Raw genomic sequence first — 23,004 nt, 5'->3', positions numbered from 1 at the left:
AGAAGATATATTTGAGCAAATCGTAGCTGACAACTTCCCTAATCTGGGGAATGAAACAAACATTTGTGTCCTAGAGGCAGAGAGGACCCCTCCCAAGATCAAGGAAAACAGGCCAACACCCGGGCATGTAACAGTAAAACTTTTAAATCTTAGAACCAAGGAAACCATCTGAAGGGCAGTTAGGGGGAAGAGATTCCTTACATACAGAGGGAGGAACATCAGAATAATGTCAGACCTATCCACAGAGACCTGGGAAGCCAGAAAGGCCTGGCAGGACATATTCAGGGTACTAAACGAGAAGAACATGCAGCCAAGAACACTTTATCTGGCAAGGCTGTCATTTAGAATGGATGGAGAGATGCAGAGCTTCCAAGGCAGGCAGAAACTGAAAGAATATGTGACCACTAAGCCCGCCCTGCAAGAAATATTAAGGGAGGTTCTATAAAAGGAGAAAGACCCCAAGAGTGATATACAACAGAAATTTACAGGGACAATCTATAAAAACAATGTCTTCACAGGCAACATGATGACAATTCATATCTTTTCAATAATCACTGTCAATGTGAACAGCCTAAATGCTCCCATAAAATGGCACAGGGTTGCAGATTGGATAAGAAGACAGGACCCATCTGTATGCTGTCTACAAGAGACTCATTTTGAACTTAAAGATACATCCAGACTGAAAGTGAAGGGATGGAGATCCATCTTCCATGCCAGCAGACCTCAAAAGAAAGCTGGGGTAGCAATTCTTATATCAGACAAATTAGATTTTAAACTAAAGTCTGTAGTTAGAGACACAGAAGGACACTATATCATTCTTAAAGGGTCTATCCAACAAGAAGATGTAACAATTGTAAATATCTACACCCCCAACACGGGAGCAGCCATCTACATAAGCCAACTGTTAACCAAAATAAAGAGTCATATTGATAACAATACGTTAATTGTAGACCTCAATACTCCACTCTCAGCAATAGACAGATCATCTAAGCAGAAGATCAACAAAGAAACAAGAGCTTTGAATGACACACTGGACCGGATGGACCTCATAGATACATACAGAACATTCCACCCTAAAACAACATCATTCTTTTTGAGCACACATGGAACTTTCTCCAGAATAGACCACATACTGGGTCACAAATCAGGTCTCAACTGATACCAAAAGATTGAGATTATTCCCTACATATTCTCAGACCACAATGCTTTAAAGATGGAACTCAATCACAAGAAAAAATTTGGAAGAAATTCAAACACTTGGAAGCTAAAGACCACTCTGCTTAAGAATGTTTGGGTCAACCAGGAAATCAAAGAACTTAAACAATTCATGGAAACCAATGAGAACGAAAACACATTGGTCCAAAACCTATGGGATACTGCAAAGGCGGTCCTGAGGGGGAAATACACAGCCATCCAAACCTCACTCAGAACAGAAAAATCCTGAATTCACCAACTAACTCTACACCTTAAAGAACTAGAGAAAAAGCAATAAACGATGCCCAAGCCATGCATTAGAAGAGAAATAATGAAGATTAGGGCACAGATCAATGAATTAGAAACCAGAAACACAGTAGATCAGATCAACGAAACTAAAAGCTGGTTCTTTGAAAGAATTAATAAGATCGATAAACCACTGGCCAGACTTATCCAAAAGAAAAGAGAAAGGACCCAAATTAAGAAAATTATGAATGAAAGGGGAGAGATCATGACTAACACCAAGGAAATAGAAACAATTATTAGAAATTATTATCAACCATATGCCAATAAACTGAGCAATGTGGATGGAATGGATGCCTTCCTGGAAACCTGTAAGCTGCCAAGACTGAAACAGGAAGAAATTGACAACCCGAATAGGCCAATAACAAGTAATGAAATTGAAGCAGTGATTAAAAACCTCCCGAAAAACAAGAGTCCAGGGCTTGACGGATTCCCTGGGGAATTCTACCAAACATTCAAAGAAGAAATAATACCTATTCTCCTGAGGCTGTTTCAAAAAATAGAAACAGAAGGAAAACTTCCAAACTCACTCTATGGGCCAGCATTACCTTAATCCCCATACCAGGCAAAGACCCCATCAAAAAGGAGAATTTCAGACCAAGATCCCTGATGAATATGGATTCCAAAATCCTTAACAAAATCCTGTCTAATAGGATCCAACAATACATTAAAAGGATCATCTTCCATGACCAAGTGGGATTTAGCCCCAGGATGCAAGCATGGCTCAACATTCGCAAATCAATCAATGTGATAGAACACATTAATAAGAGGAGAGAAGAACCATATGGTCCTCTCAATGCAGAAAAAGCATTTGACAAAATACAGCATCCTTTCCTGATTAAAACTCTTCAGAGTATAGGGATAGAGGGAATATTCCTCAAGTTCATAAAATCCATCTATGAAAAACCCACAGCGAATATCATCCTCAACGTGGAAAGCCTTTCCCTTAAGATCAGGAACACGTCAAGGATGCCCACTCTCACCACTATTGTTCAACATAGTACTAGAAGTCCTAGCAAGAGCAATCAGACAACAAAAAGAAATAAAACGTATTCAAATTGGCAAAGAAGTCAAACTTTTCGCAGATGATATGATACTTTATATGGAAAACCCAAAAGACCCCACCCCCAAATTACTAGAACTCATACAGCAATTCAGTAATGTGGCAGGATACAAAATCAATATACAGAAATCAGTTGCTTTCTTATACACTAACAATGCAACTGTAGAAAGAGAAATTAGAGAAAAGATTCCATTTACAATAGCACCAAAAACCATAAGATACCTCGGAATAAACCTAACCAAAGAGGTAAAGGATCTATACTCTAGGAACTACAGAACACTCATGAAAGAAATTGAAGAAGTCACAAAAAGTTGGAACAGCATTCCATGCTCGTGGATCGGAAGAATAAACATTTTTAAAATGTCTGTGCTACCCAGACCTATACCTATACCTTCAACGCCATCCCGATCAAAATTCCAATGACATTTTTCAAAGTGCTGGAGCAAACAGTCCTAAAATTTGTATGGAATCAGAAAAGACCCTGAATCGCCAAGGAAATGTTGAAAAAGAAAAAGCTGGGAGCATCATGTTGCCTGATTTCAAGCTATATTACAAAGCTGTGATTGCCAAGACAGCAGGGTACTGGCACAAAAACAGACATATAGACCAATGGAACAGAATAGAGAACCCCCATATGGACCCTCATCTCTATGGTCAAATAATCTTCGACAAAGCAGGAAAAAATTGCAATGGAAAAAAGACAGTCTCTTCAATAAATGGTGCTGGGAAAATTGGACAACCATATGCAGAAGAATGAAACTCAACCATTCTCTAACACCATACACAAAGATAAACTCAAACTGGTTGAAAGACCTCAGTGTCAGACAGGAATCCATCAAAATCCTAGAGGAGAACATAGGCAGTAAGCTCTTTGACATCAGCTACAGCTACTTCTTTCAAGATAACATCTCCAAAAGCTAGTGAAACAAAAGCAAAAATGAACTTTTGGGACTTCATCAAGATAAAAAGTTTCTGCACAGCAAAGGAAACAGTCAACAAAACAAAGAGGCAACCCAGAGAATGGGAAAAGATATTTGCAAATGACACTACAGATAAAGGGCTGGTATCCAAGATCTATAAAGAACTTCTCAAACTCAACATCCAGAAAACAAACAAGTCAAAAAATGGGCAGAAGACATGAAGAGACCCTTCTCTGAAGAAGACATACAAATGGCTAACAGACACATGAAAAATGTTCATCATCATTAGCCATCAGGGAAATTCAGATCAAAACCACATTGAGATACCACCTTACACCAGTTAGAATGGCAAAAATGGACAGGGAAAGAAACAACAAATGTTGGAGAGGTTGTGGAGAAAGAGGAACCCTCTTACACTGTTGGTGGGAATGCAAGTTTGTACAGCCACTTTGTAAAACAGTGTGGAGGTTCCTCAAATTAAAAACAGAGCTGCCCTATGACCCAGCAATTGCACTCCTGGGTATTTACCCCAAAGACACAGATGTAGTGAAAAGAAGGGCCATATGCACCCCAATGTTCATAGCAGCAATGTCTGCTCTGAAGAGAGCCGAGATGCCCTGCAACAGATGAATGAATAAAGAAGATGTGGTCCATATATACAGTGGAATATTACTCAGCCATCAGAAAGGATGAATACCCACCTTTTACATCAACATGGATGGGACTGGAGGAGATTATGTTAAGTGAAATAAATCAAGCAGAGAAAGTCAATTATATGGTTTCACTTATTTTTGAAACATAAGGAATAGCATGGAGGACATTAGGAGAAGGAAGGGAAAAATGAAGGGGGGGAAATTGGAGGGAGAGATGAACCATGAGAGACTATGAACTCTGAGAAACAAACAGGGTTTTAGAGGGGAGGGGGGATGGGTTAGCCCGGTGATGGGTATTAAGGAGGGCATGTACTGCATGGAGCACTGGGTGTTATACGAAAACAATGGATCATGGATCACCACATCAAAAACTAACGAGGTATTGTATGGTGACCAACATAACATGATAAAGTTAAAAAAAAAAAAAAAAGTCAGATGCTTAACCGACTGAGCCACCCAGGTGCCCCTAGATGTATATTTAAAATTTTACAAAACTGCCAAGCTATTTTCCAAAGTGGTTATACCATTTTATAGCCCCACTAGCAGTGGGAGTTCCCATTACTCCACACCCTCATCAACACTTTGTACGTTATGGTCAGTCTTTTTAACCATTGTCTTTGGTGTGTAACATCTCATTGTGATTGTAATTTTCATTTTCCTAATGACCGGTGATGTTGAGCATATTTTCATGTGTTAATTTTCCATCTGTATCTCTTTGATGAAGTATCTTCAAGTCTTTCGCCCATTTCTTTATTGCATTTTTTTCTTACTACTGAATTTGGAAAAGTTCTTCATATACACTAGATACAACTATCAGATAAATGCTATTTAGTAATTATTCCCAGTGACTTGTCTTCATTTTCTTAACAGTGTTTTTCAAAGAGCAGAAGTTGTATGTTTTGGTGAGGCCTAATTTACCAATTTTTTTCTGTATTGGGTTGTGCTTTTTGTGTAATATTTAAGAAATCTTTGCCTAACTCAAGATCACAGATCTGCTACATTTTTTTCTAGGAGTTTTATAGATTTTAAGGTTTATGTTTAGACCTATGATACATCTTTAATTAATTCTTGCATTTGGAATATAGGTTAGAGTTGGTTTTCTTACATGTGGTATCCAGTCGTTCCATTATTTGTTGAAAAGACTGTCCCTTTACCGACTGCCTTTTGTACCTTGCCAGAAATCAGCTGTCCATATATGTGTCTGTCTATTTCTCGACTTTTATTTTCTTCCTTTCATCTTTTTTTCTTATGTTGATGCCAGTACCACATTCTCCTAATAGCTATAGCTTTTTGTAATATGTCTTTTTTTTTAAAAGATTTTATTTATTTATTTGAGAGAGAGAGAATGAGAGATAGAGAGCACGAGAGGGAAGAGGGTCAGAGGGAGAAGCAGACTCCCTGCTGAGCAGGGAGCCCGATGTGGGACTCGATCCCGGGCCTCCAGGATCATGACCTGAGCCGAAGGCAGTCGCTTAACCAACTGAGCCACCCAGGCGCCCTGTAATATGTCTTGAAATCAGGAACCAGCTCTCTTCTTACTTTTCAAAGTTATTTTGGCTAGTCTAGGTTCTTTACTTTTTTATATAAATTTTAGAATCAGTTTGACAGTTTCTACAAAAATACCTACTAGAATTTTTTGATGGGCATTGCATTGAATCTATAGATCAATTTGGGGAGGATTTTAACAATATTGGGTCTTTTTACACACAAACGCAGTATGTCTTTATTTAGGTCTTTAATTTCTTGGGAATGATTTTTTGTTTTAAGTAAACATTTTATTTTAGAATGATGGTAGATTTAACAAAATGTTGCAGAGATAGTACATAGAATATTTCTCACTCAGTTTCCCCCAGTGTTAACATCTTAATATTATTAGGAATCTTTTGTAGTGTTCAATGTCAGGTCTTAAACAATTTTGTCAAATTTACCCTTATTTTGTATATTTTGTATCTGTTCATTGCTTACATATGGAAGTACAGTTACTTTTTGTATATTGATCTTGTATCTTGGGAGCTTCCTAAACTTATATTAGTTCTTGTTAGCTTTATTATAGATACTGTAGCATTTTCCAGATAGAGGCTTATGTTGCATATGAATGAAGAAAGTTTTATTCTTCCTTTCCCATATGGATGTCTTAATGTTGGATAGAAGTGGTAATAGCAGAAATCCTTGGCTTTATTCCTCACCTCAGGAATATTCCTTCCTTGTCCATTACTGGTGATGTTTGCTGTAGATTTTTTGTGATTCTTCTTTATCAGGTTGCCTACAATTTCTAGTTTGCAGACAGTTTTTATCAGGAATGGATGATAGATTTTGTAAATATTTTTTTCTTCATCTACTGACATGATCATACGGTTTTCCCTTTTTAGTTTATTAATATGGTGAATTATACTGACTTTTAAAATAATAAACCAACTTTGCATTCTTGGAACCAAACCCCACCTATTTGTGATACATATCATTTTATATACTACTGGACTCATTTTTCTAAAATTTTGTTCAAAACTTTAGTATATGATGGATATTGTAGTATAGTTTTCTTTCCTTATAATAGCTTCATCTGGTTTGGGTTTCAGAGTAATGCTAGCCTCTTAGAAATATTTTCCTCTTCTGCAATTTTCTGGAAGAGTTTGTGTAGAATTTGTATTATTTCTTTTTTAAATGTTTGAGAGAAATCCCCAGTAAGCCAACTGATCCTAGAGTTTTCTTTGTGGGAGGGTTTTTTTTTTTCTAGATTTTATTTATTTATTTGACAGAGAGAGAGATAGAGCAGGAACACAAGCAGGGGGAGTGGGAGAGGGAGAAGCAGGCCTCCTGCCGAGCGGGGAGCCTGATGCGGGGCTCGATCCCAGGACCCTGGGATTACGACCTGAGCCGAAGGCAGACGCTTAACGACTGAGCCACCCAGGCGCCCCTGTGGGAGGGTTTTTAACTACAAATATAATGTCTTTAATAGATACAGGATTGTATAGGTTACTCAGTTTTTCTTGAGTGAAACTTAGTAGTTTGTATCTTTCAGAAAATTTGTCCCTTTTACCTGAGTTGTCAAATTTGTTGACATGAAATTATTTATAATACTCTCATATGATCCTTTTATTTTTATTTATTTTAAGATTTTATTTATTTGACAGAGAGTGCGCACAAACAGGCAAAGGGGCAGGCAGAGGGAGAAGCAGGCTCCCTGGAGAGCCCGACGTGGGGCTTGATCCCAGGACTCTGAGATAGTGACCTGAACTGAAGGCAGACACTTAACCAACTGAGCCACTCAGGCGCCCCTCTTATGATCCTTTTAATATCAGTAGAACCTCTGGTGATGTCACCTTTCTTAAACCTGCTGTCAGCAATTTGTGTCTTCTTTCTCATACCGCACCCCTGCCCCAGCATCTTTTGTTTTGGCGAGGGAAGCATTCTGATAATCAGGAAAATAATAATTTTTTTAAATATTTTCAAATAACCAACTTTTTGATTTTGTTGATTTTCCTCTGCTACTGTTCTTGTTTCTATTTCATTAATTTTTGCTTTTTTTTTTTTTTTTAAAGATTTTATGTAACGGAGAGAGAGAGCAGGAGCAGGGGGAGGGGCAGAGGGAGAGGGAGAAGCAGATTCCCCGCTGAGCAGGGAGCCCTATATGGGACTTGATCCAGGGACCCTGGGATCATGACCCAAGCTAAAGGCAGACGCTTAACTGACTGAGCCACCCAGGCGCCCATTTATTTTTTTCTTAGATTCCATTTCTTTTTCTGTTTCTAGTTTAATAAGGTTAAAGCCGAGACCATTGATTTCAGATCTTTCTAAAATAGGTGTTGAGTGCTGTAAATTTCTAAGTATTATTTTTGAGGCATTCTGTAAATTTTGATACATTCTATTCATTTTCACTTAACTGAAAATATTTTTATTTACCTTTGGTTTTGTCTTTTACCTATAGGTTATTATTTAGTTTCCAGATACTGAGTGTTTTCCAAATATCTTTCTGTTATTGATTTCTTTTTTTTTAAGATTGTATTTATTTATTTGACAGAGACAGGGAGAGAGGGAACACAAGCAGGGAGAGTGAGAGAGGGAGAAGCAGGCTTCCCGCCGAGCAGGGAGCCTAATGCGGGGCTCCATCCCAGGACCCTGGGACCATTACCCGAGCTGAAGGCAGACGCTTAACGATTGAGCTACCCACGCGCCCCTCTGTTACTGATTTCTAATTTAATTTCATTGTGGTCAGAGAACATAGTATGATTTGAGTCCTTTGAAATTTAATCTTGGTAAATTTCCATGTTCACTTGAAAAGAATGTGGATTCTGTTTCTGTTGGGTGGAGTGTTCTGAAAATATGAATTACATCAGATTGGTTGATAGTGTTCATGTCTTCTTTATCCTTTCAGTTTTATTGAGAGTGGCATTTTGAAATCTGACTATAACTGCAGGCTTATCTTTTAATCTTTGTATTTCAGTCAGTTTTTGCTTTATATATTTTGAAGCTCTGCTGTTAAAACCTTTATGATTTGTTATGTTCTCCTGATTAATTGACTAATTTATCATTATGGAATTCCTCTTTATTTCTGGCAGTATGTTGTGCTCTCAAATCTACATTGTCCAGTGCTAGTAATAGCCACTCCAGCTTTCTTTTGAGAGGTGCTTGAAATAGGTATCTTTTTCCATCCTTGTACTCTTACCTATTTGTTCCTTTTATTTTCAGGTGGGTTTCTTAAAGGCAGCATACAGTTGGGTCTTGCTTTTTTTTTAAATTAATTTATCTTTTTAAGTTTTTTTTTAAATTAATTAAATTAATTTAATGTATTTAATTAAACACATTAATATAATGTATTATTTGTTTCAGGGGTACAGGTCTGTGATTCATCAGTCTTACACAATTCACAGCGCTCACCATAGCACATACCATCCCCAGTGTCCATCACTCAGCCACCCTATCCCTCCCACCCCCCTCCACTCCAGCAACCTTCAGTTTGTTTCCTGAGATTGAGTCTCTTATGGTTTGTCTTCCTCTCTGGTTTCGTCTTGTTTCATTTTTCCCTCCCTTCTCCTACGATCCTCTGTCTTGTTTCTCAAATTTCACATATCAGTGAGGTCATATGATAATTGTCTTTCTCTGATTGACTTATTTTGCTTAGCATAATTGGGTCTTGCTTTTTCACTCATCTTGATAATCTTCCATTTTAACAGGGGCATTTATTAGACTTTACATTTAACATAATTAGTATACTTGGATTTAAATCTTTCATCTTGCTATTTGTTTTCTATTTCATCCATCCTTTCTTTGTTTCATTTTACTTATTTTGGATTGATTGCTTTTTTTGAGTCCATTTTATTTCTTTTGTTTGGTTAGTAGATATAACCACTGTGTTATTTTATTGGTTGTCTTTCATTTCATACTCTACATCTATAATTTGCCACAGTCTGCCTCCAAGTAATGTTGCACTATTTCATGTATGATTTAAGAACTTCACAGAAGCATACTTTTGTTTCCCCCACTCTGTGGTAGTGTTGGACACTTTACTTCTTCATAGAAATCCGACAAGATCTTGTCAGTTTTCCTTTGAGCAGCCAGTTATCTTTTGAAGAGATTTAAATAAATTTTCCAGCAGATATTTTCTTTTGCCGAAAGGATATTCTTTAACATTCCTAGTAATGCACTTCTGCTGATCATGAATTTTTTGGGCTTCTGCCTGTCTGACAGACTTTGTCTCTCCCTAATTTTCGATTGATTTTTATAGTGGGTAAGAAATTGTTTGTTTTCCTTTGAGTACGATAAAGATGTAGCTCCATTTTTTTAATTTGCATTTTTTCTGATGGGAGCCTGCTATAATTTTTTTGTTTTTTTGGTGATGGGTTTTTTTCCCTCCCACTGCAATTTTATTGCTGGTTTTAAACAATGTGATTATTGTCTATATAATTTCCTTCATGTTTTCTGTGCTTCGGTTTTACTGAACTTCTTGAATCTGTATGTTTATTGTTTTTATCAAATTTGGAAATTTTTTGGCCATTATCTTTTTAAGTATTTTTCTTTTCAGCCTTTTCGGGGACTTGAGTTACACCTCTTTGGCTGCTTGAAGTTATCAGAGTTTAGTGAGGTTTTTTCTTTTTTTTTCCACTCAAATTCATTTTGTCTCTCAGAGATCAGTGTTTTTTGTTGCCAGATACCTCATATTTTGGAGTGCATTATTTTCAGGTATTATGTTTGGTTTTTTAGTTATTTCATACAGAGAGTCAGTCTGGTCCCTGTTACTCCATCATATTGATCAGAAGTGAAAGTCTCTAGACTCTTAATTACAAATTAATAGACAAACGTATTCTTGTAAATCGTTGAAACACTGTGACGACAGTGTCCATCTCTGATGAGTCACTTAGTCTAATCCCAGTCTTCCTCTTCCCGGAAATTACACCTGCTTGTAGTATGTATCTCCTCAGAAATTTTTCCCCATTTCTACAGTTACATAAAATATACCCATAGAAACAATGTTATTTTAAAAAAATGTGAGGTTTTTTTTTCCCAATTTCTTTCTACTTAAATTGCTTGTTTCATCTCTGTCTTCCAGGCAGCTAAGAAAGAGCATGCAGCCATCATTCTTTGGAACACGACATCTTGGAAACAGGTGCAGAATTTAGTTTTTCACAGTTTGACTGTCACGCAGATGGCCTTCTCACCTAACGACAAGTTCTTACTAGCTGTTTCCAGAGATCGAACCTGGTCACTGTGGAAAAGGCAGGACACAATCTCACCTGAGTTAGGTAAAACAGCTTCTAATTGGAAGGTTATTAGTGAAATACTTATGTCCATTTTATCTACCTTGTAGAGCTACTAGGTGAAGAGGAAGGACTGGAAGTGGTAACGGGGTGAACGCCAGAGTCTCACTGTTGTGAAGTCTTTCAAAGTTCTGTTCTGAGGAAGACTCAGCCTTCCTTGTAAGATTTAAATGCAGTGATCTTTGAGTTGACTTCCTTGTGATTATATAGTCAGGATGGCATCTCAGTTAAAAGAAACATAAAAATCTAAAAATAATAGATTTTGTGGATTGTTACACAATGCCAACATAAAACTTGAATAGGTGCCATATTCTGAGCTAGGGTTTTATGGGACAGGAATAATGAAGATACAATTAAATTATGAAACTTATTAGGACCATTATTTTTATCTTTTTCTTGCTTAACCCCTGTCACTTTGATAATTAGGAAGGACATTTTAGGCATCCATCTGTGAATACCGTGACCCCGGGGGCAGGATATTAACACACACCTGCATTCTCCTCTGAACCTGGCATAAATTAAAAACAAAAGAGGGGTGGAACCTTTGTGTTGTTGGAGCATGGCCTGTTTCTATTCCCCCCCCCCATTTCTTTGGGTAAAATCTAGGAGTGTTTAAAATATCTTCATGTTGTTTAGTTCTGTTATAATCATTCCATTGGTATAACTTGCATGCAGTTTGATCTTGTGGTATTCCTAGTCTCTTAGTTTTCTTGTATTTTAGAGACTGACACATATTAAACAGTACATGTTAGAACAGACTGATTTCTTTTGCAACTACTGATTTCCTAACATGCAACCTTTACTTTTTTTTAAAAAGTTACTGGGATACTAATGATACCTCCATAATCTATTGTATCTTTTATGGATTATAGATTAATAGATACATTCCTCTTCCCTCTTCATAAGTAATTTTATTTTTTAGGTGTAGTCCATATGAGGGCTTCTTGTAAAACGACTACCCCCCTTCTAAGGGGCTTAAGGGCTTAAATCTTACAAGGGAAACGTTTTTTAAGGTTTTCATTCATTTGGGGTTTTTTTTCATTATTTAAGAGTACATTAATCTTTTTTCCATGTGTGTAAATCTGGCTACTTCCTGAGTAAAGTTAAATTGCTCAGGCTTCTTTCATGGGCATAAAGTTGAATTTTTAGTTAAGTGCCTGGAAGTTGTCACCAGTCACTGAAGAGTGACTAGTAACATAAAAGCATTCCCTACTGGAAAAGTATCTGTATGTCCATAGCCTTCTGGTGAGGGCCAGCAACGTAGTCTGTTGCAAAAGTCCACATGTATAAATTGATTGCTAAAGGGTGTCATGTATATGGCATGTAAGCATAGATTTCTACCAGATAAAAACAGCTCTGTCTGCCTTGTGAGTAGTGTATATGGTGTTTCTTTCAGACCCAGTTTTCAGCCTCTTCGCCTTCACCAACAAGGTAACTGCTGTGCACAGTAGAATTATTTGGTCTTGTGATTGGAGTCCTGATAGCAAATATTTCTTCACTGGGAGTCGGGACAAAAAGGTAATTTTTTTTAACTTAGTATTATTTCAAATGTAAAATAATAATACAGGTATGTTTGGATAGAAAACACATAATCTTGACTTTCTGATACAATTAAAAAAATCAGTCTGTTCTCTTCTGTGTTTTTTCATATGCATGCATAAAAAGGCTTTTCTTGTTAAATTCTATAAATACATTTCTCTGAAATATCAAATATGAAAAGAAAACCTTTCAGACACATGGTGTTTATCAGATGGCCCCAGTGGGAAAGAAAGTAGTGAATGACATGGTTGAAGACCAACTAGGAGAGCAGGAGGGGGTGGAGGGGCGTAAGGAGGAAAACAGTTGGCTTCTTTTCTTTTTCATACTTTTATGAATTAAAATTTTTCTCTACAATAGATGATTATTGCCTGTTCATTCAGTGGAGGAAGCAGTGTTTGTGTGTGTGTGTGTGTGTGTGTGTGTGTGTGTGCGCGCGCGCACGCGCGCATTTCCCAAGCTTTGAAAAAATCAAAACAAGTTAGCTAGGAATGGGTTCTTGACCACTGCCCTCACCCTGCCCTCCGGTCTCTCCTGTCCTCACACTCTTTAAAATGCCCTTTCCTTTTTCTGAAGTGCCTGCAGACCAGAGGTGGTGAGGCAGTTGAGCGTTTGCTTTCCTCTCCCTGCCCTCTCCAGTTGTCGTGGTACAAATTCCCTAAGCAGAGGACTAGCGTGGACATGTCGCACAGTGAAACACTGAAATGTCAGCCTCTAAACCCGTTTCTCTGAGACCTTCACTTGCGTCTGTTTGCTGGTTCGTTTCTTCCCCGGTCCTTCTGGCTTTGCTTTGCTGGCTGCCGAGGAAGCAGGACCGCTCTGCCCTCCGCTGTTCCGCAGTCGCACGTGCCCCAGCTGCGGCTCCTGGGGCTGTGTCAGGCCTGAAACGGACAGAGCGCCACCCACCACACATTGTCACTTCTCTTTACTTGGTCAGAGCCTCCTACTTGGAATCTTGCTTTGATCTGGATTTTGCAAGTGTTGTCCACTGCACTTCCCTCTCTCTTTGCGACCAGTCACACCTCCTGGAGGCATGAGCTTCTGTTACAGGATTTTTGTGTCCCCTTAGTGCCCACAGTTCTTGGTCATGCCGCTTCGAAGAATGAAGAGGTAGAGCAGACGGAGAGTGGTGGTCAGCGAAGCAAAGTTTATTGAGCAAGAGTAGAAAGCTCCCAGAGAGGGAGGAGAACCCAAGTGGGTTGCCCTTGGAGTTTCTAAGTTTAGGGGTATTTATGAGTTCTGCTTTTGAGGAACTTTTTTAAGCGGTCAGGGTGTGCTGAGTTGTGCCAATCAGGGCTTTGATCATGTATCTGTCTACCTATTAGGTTAATGTCCACGTGCTGATGGTCCTTTTTTTGCTGACATCTGGGGGCTTAGGTCTTAACTGCCCCTTGCCTGTGACATTGACAAATGCTTTTGTGGTTAATTGTCTTATTTTAGGATGTTTTGTAGAAGTCATTTCTGCAAAGGCTGTAAAACCAGAATGTCAGTGCTATTTTATTTTAGCTGTCCTGACTCCATATTTTCTTGTTGGGGACCCTGGCCCTGACTACCTGACTGTCCAACTAACTCCTAACACTTTCAGGGAAGTGTCATTTCTTATGCAGGGGGTATCATCAAGGTTAAGTGCTCCTGACTGCTCAGTTGTTTCCCTGAGCAGTTGGTGGTATAGAGGACGAGCCAGGGATTGATTGGTCCCCATGCATTGTGTGGTAACTTTTTGGAGACGTGTACGAGCCTCTTGTGATGATGTGACTGATAGACTCTCCCTGGATTAGAACTGGTTTCCTGAGTATAAAAGAGCATGCTAGACAATCTCTGGTCTCTAGGCAGGGACAGTCCATGTTTGGACCAGCACCCTTAGGTAACTGAGGTCTCACAGACTTGTGTCTGGTACACCGTGGCTTCTCTGTGATGCCTGAAATACTCTGAAGTCCTGGAACATCATCTGCAAATGTAAGTGAGGCGTTTTTTAAACACTAGAGTGAATAGTTTGCATTATCTGTGCCATCGATACTCGGATGCATTGCTGGAAGCCCTGCAGAGAGAAAGCTTTACAGAGTCTGATCCGTCTCTGTCAGGTGGTTGCGTGGGGTGAGTGCGACTCCAGTGATGACTCCATGGAGCACAGCATCGGGCCCTGCTCCTCGGTCCTGGACGTGGGCGGAGCAGTGACAGCCGTTGGCATCTGCCCGCTGCTCAGCCTTTCCCAACGGTCAGTCTCCGAGTGGGGCTTTGTTTTACATTTTTGTGAACACCTGATTTCTTAATATGTAGCCCTCTTATATTTTCACTCGTGCTTGATCTTAGCTTCTGAGTTGCTGTTTTTTTCATAATGCTTAGTTTCTTATAAGAATTGTTAAATTGATAGAACTCGATATGCAGAGTGGGAAAATGGGGATTGGGAATGTGGCTCAAAGGTTCTTGTTTCACCAAATTTGGAACTGTGGTGCTTTCTTGGTAACAAATGTCTGCAGTAGAAGGAGGGCCCCTGCAGCCCACCATGGAAACGCTGGCTTGTGCACTTTGCCAGCAAAGGACAGAGGAAAAACTCTGTGCACCCTTGATGGAGAGGCAGCTTCATGAGAGCGGGGTAGGAGCAGTGCACTCTCTCCTGGGCTGGCACTTTGAACCAGAGCCTTCTGTAAGCCACGGACAGTTGGGAACATGGTGTAGGACTCGGTTAGAGTGAAGACAGAGATAACAGAAATTCATGCTAATTAATCACTGTCTTCCCCTCCTCCCTTAAAAACAGATACGTTGTTGCAGTAGGATTAGAGTGTGGAAAGATTTGTTTATACACCTGGAAAAAGACTGATCAAGTTCCAGAAATAAATGACTGGACCCACTGTGTAGAAACAAGTCAAAGGTATTTTCTTACTGTTTTTACTTCTATCAGATTAGATTTTGTTATAATTATACAAATTATAATTGTGTTTGTATAAACATCGAGTCTTAATTTTTAAAAAATAAGTTTCTCTTTTGTAGATCTTTTTTTAAAGATTTATTTATTTGAGAGAGAGTGTGCATGAGCAGGGGGAGGGGGCAGAGGGAGAGGGAGTGGACCTTCCACTGAGTAGGGGAGCCTGACACGGCTGGATTCCAGGACTCTGAGATTTTTGACTTGAGCCAAAATCAAGAGTTGGCTACTTAACCAACTGAGCCACTCAGGCTCCCAAAGCATTGAGGTTTTTTGTTGTTGTTGTTTTGTTTTTTAAAGATTTTATTTATTTATTTATTTGACAGAGAGAGACACAGCAAGAGAGGGAACACAAGCAGGGGGAGTGGGAGAGGGAGAAGCAGGCTCCCCGCTGAGCAGGGAGCCCAATATGGGGCTCGATCCCAGGACCCTGGGATCATGACCTGAGCTGAAGGCAGAAGCTTAACGACTGAGCCACCCAGGTGCCCCGAGCATCAAGGTTTTAGTGGCAGTTTTTTTCCAGTTTTATTGAGAAGTAATTCATATAGGTGACGGCATATAGCAGGATTTACATACGTTATGAAACGTTACTGCAGTATGTTCACTTTACATCCATTTAGTCATATAGATACAATAAAAAGAAGGGAAAGAAAAAGAATAAAGGAAAAAAGTCTCTTTGTAACGAGAACTCTTAGGATCTAAAGAGATCTTAGGATCTCTTTAACAACTTCCCTGTACATCATCCAGCAGTGTCTGCTGTCGTTACCATGTCTAGGTTACATGTCTAGTGCTTGTTTTGTAACTGGGAGTTTGTACCTTTTGACCACCTTCCTCTGACTCCCTCTCACCCTACCTTCTGCATCTGGTAACCATAAATCTGATCTCTTTTCCTATGGGTTTTTGTTTTTAATTTTTGAAGATTCTCTTTGGTGAGATCATGTAGTATTTGTCTTTAGTGGCAAATTTATGTCACATTTACATGGAGAGGGACACAGATCTCTATTCATGGTGCTTACCACTAAGTGGTATTATGGTAGTCTCTTGAGATTGATGTTTGTTACTATATTGCACTTGATTTTTAAAAGTTTGCTTAAACAGATTGCTTGTTTGCATAATATCTTTATAGACAACATGTTTGAGATGAAAGTGATGTTCATAATGATGTCATCTAGAAAGTGACTACAGTAGATTTGTAATAAAATTGGATTAAAAATGTTGGTGATTTTTTGAGATATTATAGATTGTGTTTTGGTAGCCTCATCTTGTGTGTGAACACTTCAGCTCAGATTCCATGGCGGAGCAAACTGTCAGGTACCTACCCCTCAAAGTCACATGCCTGCTTTCACGCACAGTAAGTGCTCCCTGAGCCTCATGCCTTGGACCTGGGCTCTTGCCTCCAGAGCTGGCTTAGAGCACCTGTAATTTACAACCCTCTCCCCACCCCCACCTGCTTAGATAGCAGGATCTTTTTTTAATCTAATTTTTAACCCAAACTATTCCTTAAAAATGTCCAAATTATCAAAAAATCACTAACCTCATTCTGTCACATTTTTTTTTTTGATTCTTCAACCTTCATATATCTGAACTGTTCAAAATAGGATGTCAAATACAATTCCAAATGATAGTATCATGATGAAAGTGATGAGCTTGGTGGAGAGAGACCTGTGAGCACATGTCTTTTACAAGGTATTTCATCCAGGGGAGTTTGTCTCCTTATTGGCAAAGTATGTTAGTGTTTATAATAATTGTATTGGTTAAAATTAACCTTTTTCCTGCTGCCCTTTTGGCTGCTCTCCCACCTCTGATGGTGGGTTTAGCAACTGAAATAGTTCATGTTGTTGCTTACTGAAGAGGGAAGTATTCCAGTGAAAATTCCATATTCCAGGCATTCGAAATGTTCTCTCTTCCTGGGCTCCCCTCCCTTCTTTTCACCTTCCTTTAACTTTGCCCTGCCCATGGTGCTCACTCTCCTCTGCAGATCCTGAATGTGGGATACTGGCGGGAAGCCCCTTAGAAAGCATGAGAAGGGGACAAGTACAGAATTTGTATTTTTTATGTTAAGATTTTTTTTTTTTAGTCATTGTGATGGTGTTAGATTTGTAAGAACTAATTCCTGACTTAACCACATTGTATTATTTGGATTGTTAATTTCCCAGTTACCAAATTTCAGGTACCTTTCAAATGAAAGTTTTTGCTAATAATGAGATACAAAGGTAATGCAAGCAAACACTACCTTTTAAAAGGTTGGCTCCCCTAAACTCCCTGTCTTCTAAACGTGATTAACATGCTAGATTTAAAGGGAATATTACCCCCCAAAAAGAAACCCACCATCTTAAAGCTTATATAGCAAAATAAGTACTGTTTCTCAAAGTGGCTCCCCTGGGAAGCAATATACAATTGGTCCTTGAACAACGTGGGGTTAGGGCTGTATACCTTTTGACTATACAAAAGCTTAATTACTAATAGCCGATTGTTGACTGGATGGAAGCCTTAGTGATAACATAAGCAGTGGATTAACCCGTAGTTTGTATATGTATTTGGTACTATAGTCTTAGAATAAAGTAAGCTAGAGAAAAGAAAACAAATCATGAGAGAAAATACATTGGTATTATGGTACTATACTGTATGTATTGAAAAAAATCCGTGTGTAAGTGGACCCATGCAGTTCCAACCCATATTGGGTCAGCTGCACTATATATACTTGTTTCAGTAATGTCACTACTTCAAACCATTCCTCTCATGAAATGAGAGATCTTTAATATTATCAATAACAAACGAGATTCTAGTCATGTTGGTGTCATTTAAGATATTTTTGGAACTTCTCTTTAGGAATTGTGTTCAGAACTGGCTTACTGGTGATGCAAGAAAACCAATTACATACCTTTTTTAATTGTACTCACTTCATCACTTTTTTTTTTGTTTGGCACTGATTTCATTTGTTAAGCTCATCTCCTGATGACTCTTGATTGCCTTCAGTAATCAAACTCACGAAAGATGCACTATCATTGAGATACTGTTCAAGTCATAGCCTGCACAGTATGGAAGCATTGCCTTGAGAAGAATTTCAGTAAACACTAATGTACAATAGCATTGTTGAAGTGTGTGTAACCTCTAAAATGACCACCTGCAAGGGCTCACAGTCGTGTGGTTGCATAGGTTCTGGTGTGCTGATTTTTAAAATGTGTTTCATTACCTCAAGGTTATATTTCATTCTTCCCTTTCATCCTAAGAATGCATCTGGTGACATGTGGGCTCTCAGCATCTAAAAGTATAATTTGTGTGCTCTGATGTTGTTTTCAGGGTTTACTGCCTTAAAACCTACTTAAGTTTTTAACCTTATTCCTTTTGGTTTGGAGGTCTAATTTGCAGGTTAAATTTTTAGAGGGTATTATATTTTCATAGGGATTTATTAATAATCTATGTTTGGTAGCATTCTAGGCCTGTCATGGGGTTGAAGGGGCATTAATAAGAGCATCCTGCCCAAGGTCATGCAGCAATATTGGAGACCAAGATTGTTTCATTGGGCAGTTTATTAAATCTTTCATTATCTTTCCTTACCCAACAGTAAAATCTTAAGAGTCTCTCTGTGTCACAGGGATGTCAAAAGAATAAAATAATTTTGAATATGTTGCAAGTTAGAATTCTTTAAAAAGAAACACATTTAGTAATGTCATCTGATTTTAGTAGCCATTTCATGAATTCCACTGATCATTAAAACAAAATTTGACAGGAATTCATTGTCTTTTTCTTGCCCTTTTTGGTGGTATCCTTTGTCAGTAAGATATTTAGTCTGACAGTTTTAAGTAAATAGAGTAAGATGTTTTCGAGTTTAGAATAAAATTGCCAAAGTATTAGTGATGGTATTTTAAAAACCTGTACTTTTTACAATTTTATTTTTATGAGTATGGTTGATAATACAGTATTGCATTGGTTTCAGATGTACGGCTTAAGTGATTTGACAAGTTTACACGTTATGCTATGTTCACCCCAAGGGTAGCTGCCATCTCTCCCTGGTGTGTCACTATCACAGTGTCATTGGCTGTGTTCTTCATGCTGTGCCTTTCATTCCCATGACTTACCCGTTCCTCTCCTGGAAGCCTGAATCTCCCTCTCATCTGCTCTGCCCAACCCTTCACCCTACTCCGCTCCGGCAGCCATCAGTTTGTTCTCTGTACTTATAGGTCTGATACTGCTTTCTGTAAAACCTGTACAGTTTGATTTTCAGGTTTTGACTTCCATTCGTGTTAACATTAATAGCAGGGGCAAGGTAATTAAATTAATACATAGGTAAAATATTTTGTCGTCCTAGTATACATTCCTTTCATGATTTCTCTATCTTTGTTTTAGCCAAAGTCATACACTTGCTATCAAAAAATTATGCTGGAAGAATTGTAATGGAAAAACTGAACAGAATGAAGCAGAAGGCGCCGAATGGTTACACTTTGCAAGTTGTGGTGAAGATCACACTGTGAAGATATACAAAGTTAACAGATGTGCATTGTGATGGGCTTAATAACTACGGGCATGTTGTCATTGGTGTCTTAAGATATTTATCCTGTAAATAGATGACTTTCTTTATGTTGTAATTTCATCGAGTTTCATTTTGAAGTCCTACAGCAGTAGAACTTTTTGGGTCACAGACCCTTTGAAATCTGATGAAAGTTGCAGACTCTTTCCTCACAGATGTACATATGCACATACCCTCAGAACCTGGCCCACACTTTCAGGGATTCAGACTTGCATCCATGTGCCCCAGATTAAGAACCTCTTTGGAAAAAAAAAAAAAGAACCTCTCTCTTTTTTTTTTAAGATTTTATTTATTTGTCACAGCGAGAGCACAAGCAGAGGGAGCGGCAGGCAGAGGGAGAAGCAGGCTCCCTGCTGAGCAGGGAGTCCGATGTAGGACTCAATCCCAGGATCCTGGGATCATGACCTGAGCCGAAGGCAGACGCTTAACCAGCTGAGGCACCCTGGTGTCCTGAACCTCTGTTTATTCTTTCTTTTTGAACGAATTTACCTAATTTTATGTTATTTTGGTCCTTTTCTTGTCATATGCCCTTCTTTGGGACATTTCATTATTTATTACCCTCTTCAAAGAAAGGACATAGAAAATAAAAAGAGAGAAAACCCAGATTATTCAATTTTTATTTTAACAGTTTTTTAAATAAACAGACAACACTTTGTGTGGTCTTGCCCTTTCTTCCAGTACACACCCACCATTCTAGGAATTTGGCAGGCAGTTGTGAATTTGAACTGCAGTTAGTTCTTTCTTGTATTCTTTAAAAGTATGTAGATTCTTCTTTTACAGTTTGACTGAAAGTAGACTATCCTGACATTTACCCTGATGGATGTAGGGGCTGAAAAGGAGAGTTGTGTCTGAATCATGAGTTGATGTGAAGTCACATACATGAGTCATGAGAGAAAGGATGCCCCTGAAGGTGAGTGTGTAGTGGGAGCAGAGGGAAGATGCTAGAAGCAGAATATTATCTGCAGAAGTTTGGGACATGGGCCACGAGAGCCGGGAGCTTTGGGAGTTGGGTGGAGGGAGGATAAGCTCGGGGGAAAACTGGCATGAGAGTGGAAGCTTTCCCTGACCCAGTCATCTGGGAAATTGGCAATGGAATGAATACTGTGTGTAATAAATATGCTGAAAGGCGGGGGAGGTGAGGATTTTCTTGGTTGGAGTTTGCCCTGACCTAATATGACATATTGCTTCCAAAGGAGTTGTGATATTTTGTCTAAATTGAAATTTCTAGACTAGCACTATCCAGTATTTCTAGAAATATAGAAATATAATTTGAGCTACATAAGTAATTTAAATTTTTCTGGTAGCTACATAATAAAAACAAACAGATGAGATTTATTTTAGTGACATCTTTTAACCCAGTATATCCAAAATAGTATCGTTTCACATATACAACATGAAAGATAGTTGAGGTATTACTTTTTTTGTATAAAGTCCTTGTACAATAAGAAATGTATTTTATACTTAGAGCCCATCTCAGTTTGGACAAGCCACATCTCACGTGCTCAGTAGCCACATGTCACTAGTGGCCATCCGTATTTGGACTGTGCAGTTCTAAACTATTGAGTCTGTACAAACTTGTCTTACGCCCTCAGGCACATGTGTGCACGCATACACTAAAGCAGTGAGAACTGAGTACTCAAACTCAGAAACCAGGACGCCCTGAAGTATGGTCTCCTTGCTTCTCAGCTAAAGGATCTGAGTCTCCACCCCCATTGGCACACAGGGATTTGTTCGGATCCCATGCATGGGGGATTTCAGAGCAGATTCATTGAACTAACTTGGTGTATTAGAACATTTTCATGCACAGAACTCAACCCCCTAAGGTTCCCTGAAAATAGGCCTAGTCTCAGAGAGACTGAATTCATAGTTATTGTTTTTTCAGTTGGGTTTGTATCAGACAGTTTTCATAAGTTGTCCTGAAGCATCTTCCTCGGTAACCACCTGAGTATTCAGTTCGGTAAGCGTTCAGAGGACTTGCTGTGCAGTGAGGCAGTCTGCATTGTAATTCATGCACATACGGTACTTTTACACGCCTCTTAATCTACTAAAGGAGTACCCTTTGAGCCATATCGTACTATGAACCACATTGTTCATCATATCTAGAGCAGAAAGGACCTCTTAGAACTTTGCTCCAGAGGAGTGGAGGAGTATTTGAGGCCCTGCCCTGCCCTGCCCTGCCCCCTTCCCCGACCTCTCACTTCTCTGCCTGATTCACAGCATCGGAGCTCAGATTGATGCCGAGCGCCAGCCTAAGCATTTGCTGTCTTCTGACGTGTACAACCTTCCTAGACGCAGGGAGAGGTAATTGGATTGTTCGGAGTACATTTACTGTACGAGTACAGCACGGAGCCAGATCACTTCCCAGTAGCCTCAGGGGAAGCAGAGTTGGTTATGGATTCCAAAGGGGGACTGTGGGAATTGGAGGGAGACTACAAATGCAGGAATAAAGTGAAAGGACAGACTCATTCTCTCTTTTAAATGAGAAGTTCTGGCCACCACAGAAAATCCTGGGTGGTTTAAGGAATGCCAGGCCTTCTGTGAACTACTTTTGTACAAACCCCTGTGTGTTTCTCAAGGCCCCTGGGGGTGTGGGGGGTTGGAACCTGGACTTGAGGAATCCGAAGCATGTTTGACCCTGGCTCACACTGGCAGGAAGTGTGGAGAAGCGTTTCCCCTCATCTCTACGTGGAGATAATACTAGTGCATCAGCCTGACTGCCATTCAGCTGTGTGTGAGGGAAGACGCCAGATGTTCTTTCTGGCTTGCTCAAGGTAGAAGTTTTCTCTCAAAAGGAATTGAGGTACGGGTGCCTGGGTGGCCCAGTCAGTTAAGTGTCCGACTTTTGGTTTCCACTCAGGTCATGGTCTCAGGGTTGTGAGATCAAGCCCCATGTTGGGCTCCATGCTGGGCGTGGAGCCTGCTTAAGAGTCTTCCCGTCCCTCTGCCCCTCCTTGCTCTCTCTCTTGCTCTCTCTCTCAAAAAAAAGAAGAAATCAAGGTAAGCCGACCAGGACGGGCAGGGAGACTTCTCAACATGAACAGGGACCTAGGCTCCTTTTCTTTGTTGTCTGCAATCCTCAGTGTGTGGCTTCCTCACCATCCGGGATGGCTGCTTGGCCTCCTGCCATGATCTTTG

General features: G+C 39.4%; 1 protein-coding gene across 1 annotated transcript in view; it reads left to right on the top strand.

Annotated features, from left to right (window-relative positions):
* ELP2 (elongator acetyltransferase complex subunit 2) overlaps positions 1-19,927 on the top strand; it is a 47,796-nt gene extending 27,869 nt beyond the window's left edge. Inside the window, exons 18-22 of the mRNA XM_025886643.2 lie at positions 10,678-10,870; positions 12,282-12,403; positions 14,503-14,636; positions 15,177-15,290; positions 19,689-19,927. Coding sequence (XP_025742428.1) covers positions 10,678-10,870; positions 12,282-12,403; positions 14,503-14,636; positions 15,177-15,290; positions 19,689-19,845 — 720 coding nt within the window. The 3' untranslated portion in view covers positions 19,846-19,927. The remainder of the gene's footprint in view (positions 1-10,677; positions 10,871-12,281; positions 12,404-14,502; positions 14,637-15,176; positions 15,291-19,688) is intronic.
* Positions 19,928-23,004: the final 3,077 nt, after the last annotated feature.

This window comes from Callorhinus ursinus, unplaced genomic scaffold (assembly GCF_003265705.2).
Source record: "Callorhinus ursinus isolate GAN/ISIS: 27379988/994484 unplaced genomic scaffold, GSC_fseal_2.0 scaffold11, whole genome shotgun sequence".
In the NCBI taxonomy this organism is placed as follows: domain Eukaryota; kingdom Metazoa; phylum Chordata; class Mammalia; order Carnivora; family Otariidae; genus Callorhinus; species Callorhinus ursinus.
The sequence above is the reverse complement of the archived record's forward strand: the minus strand, read 5'-3'. Positions and strand labels throughout refer to the sequence as shown.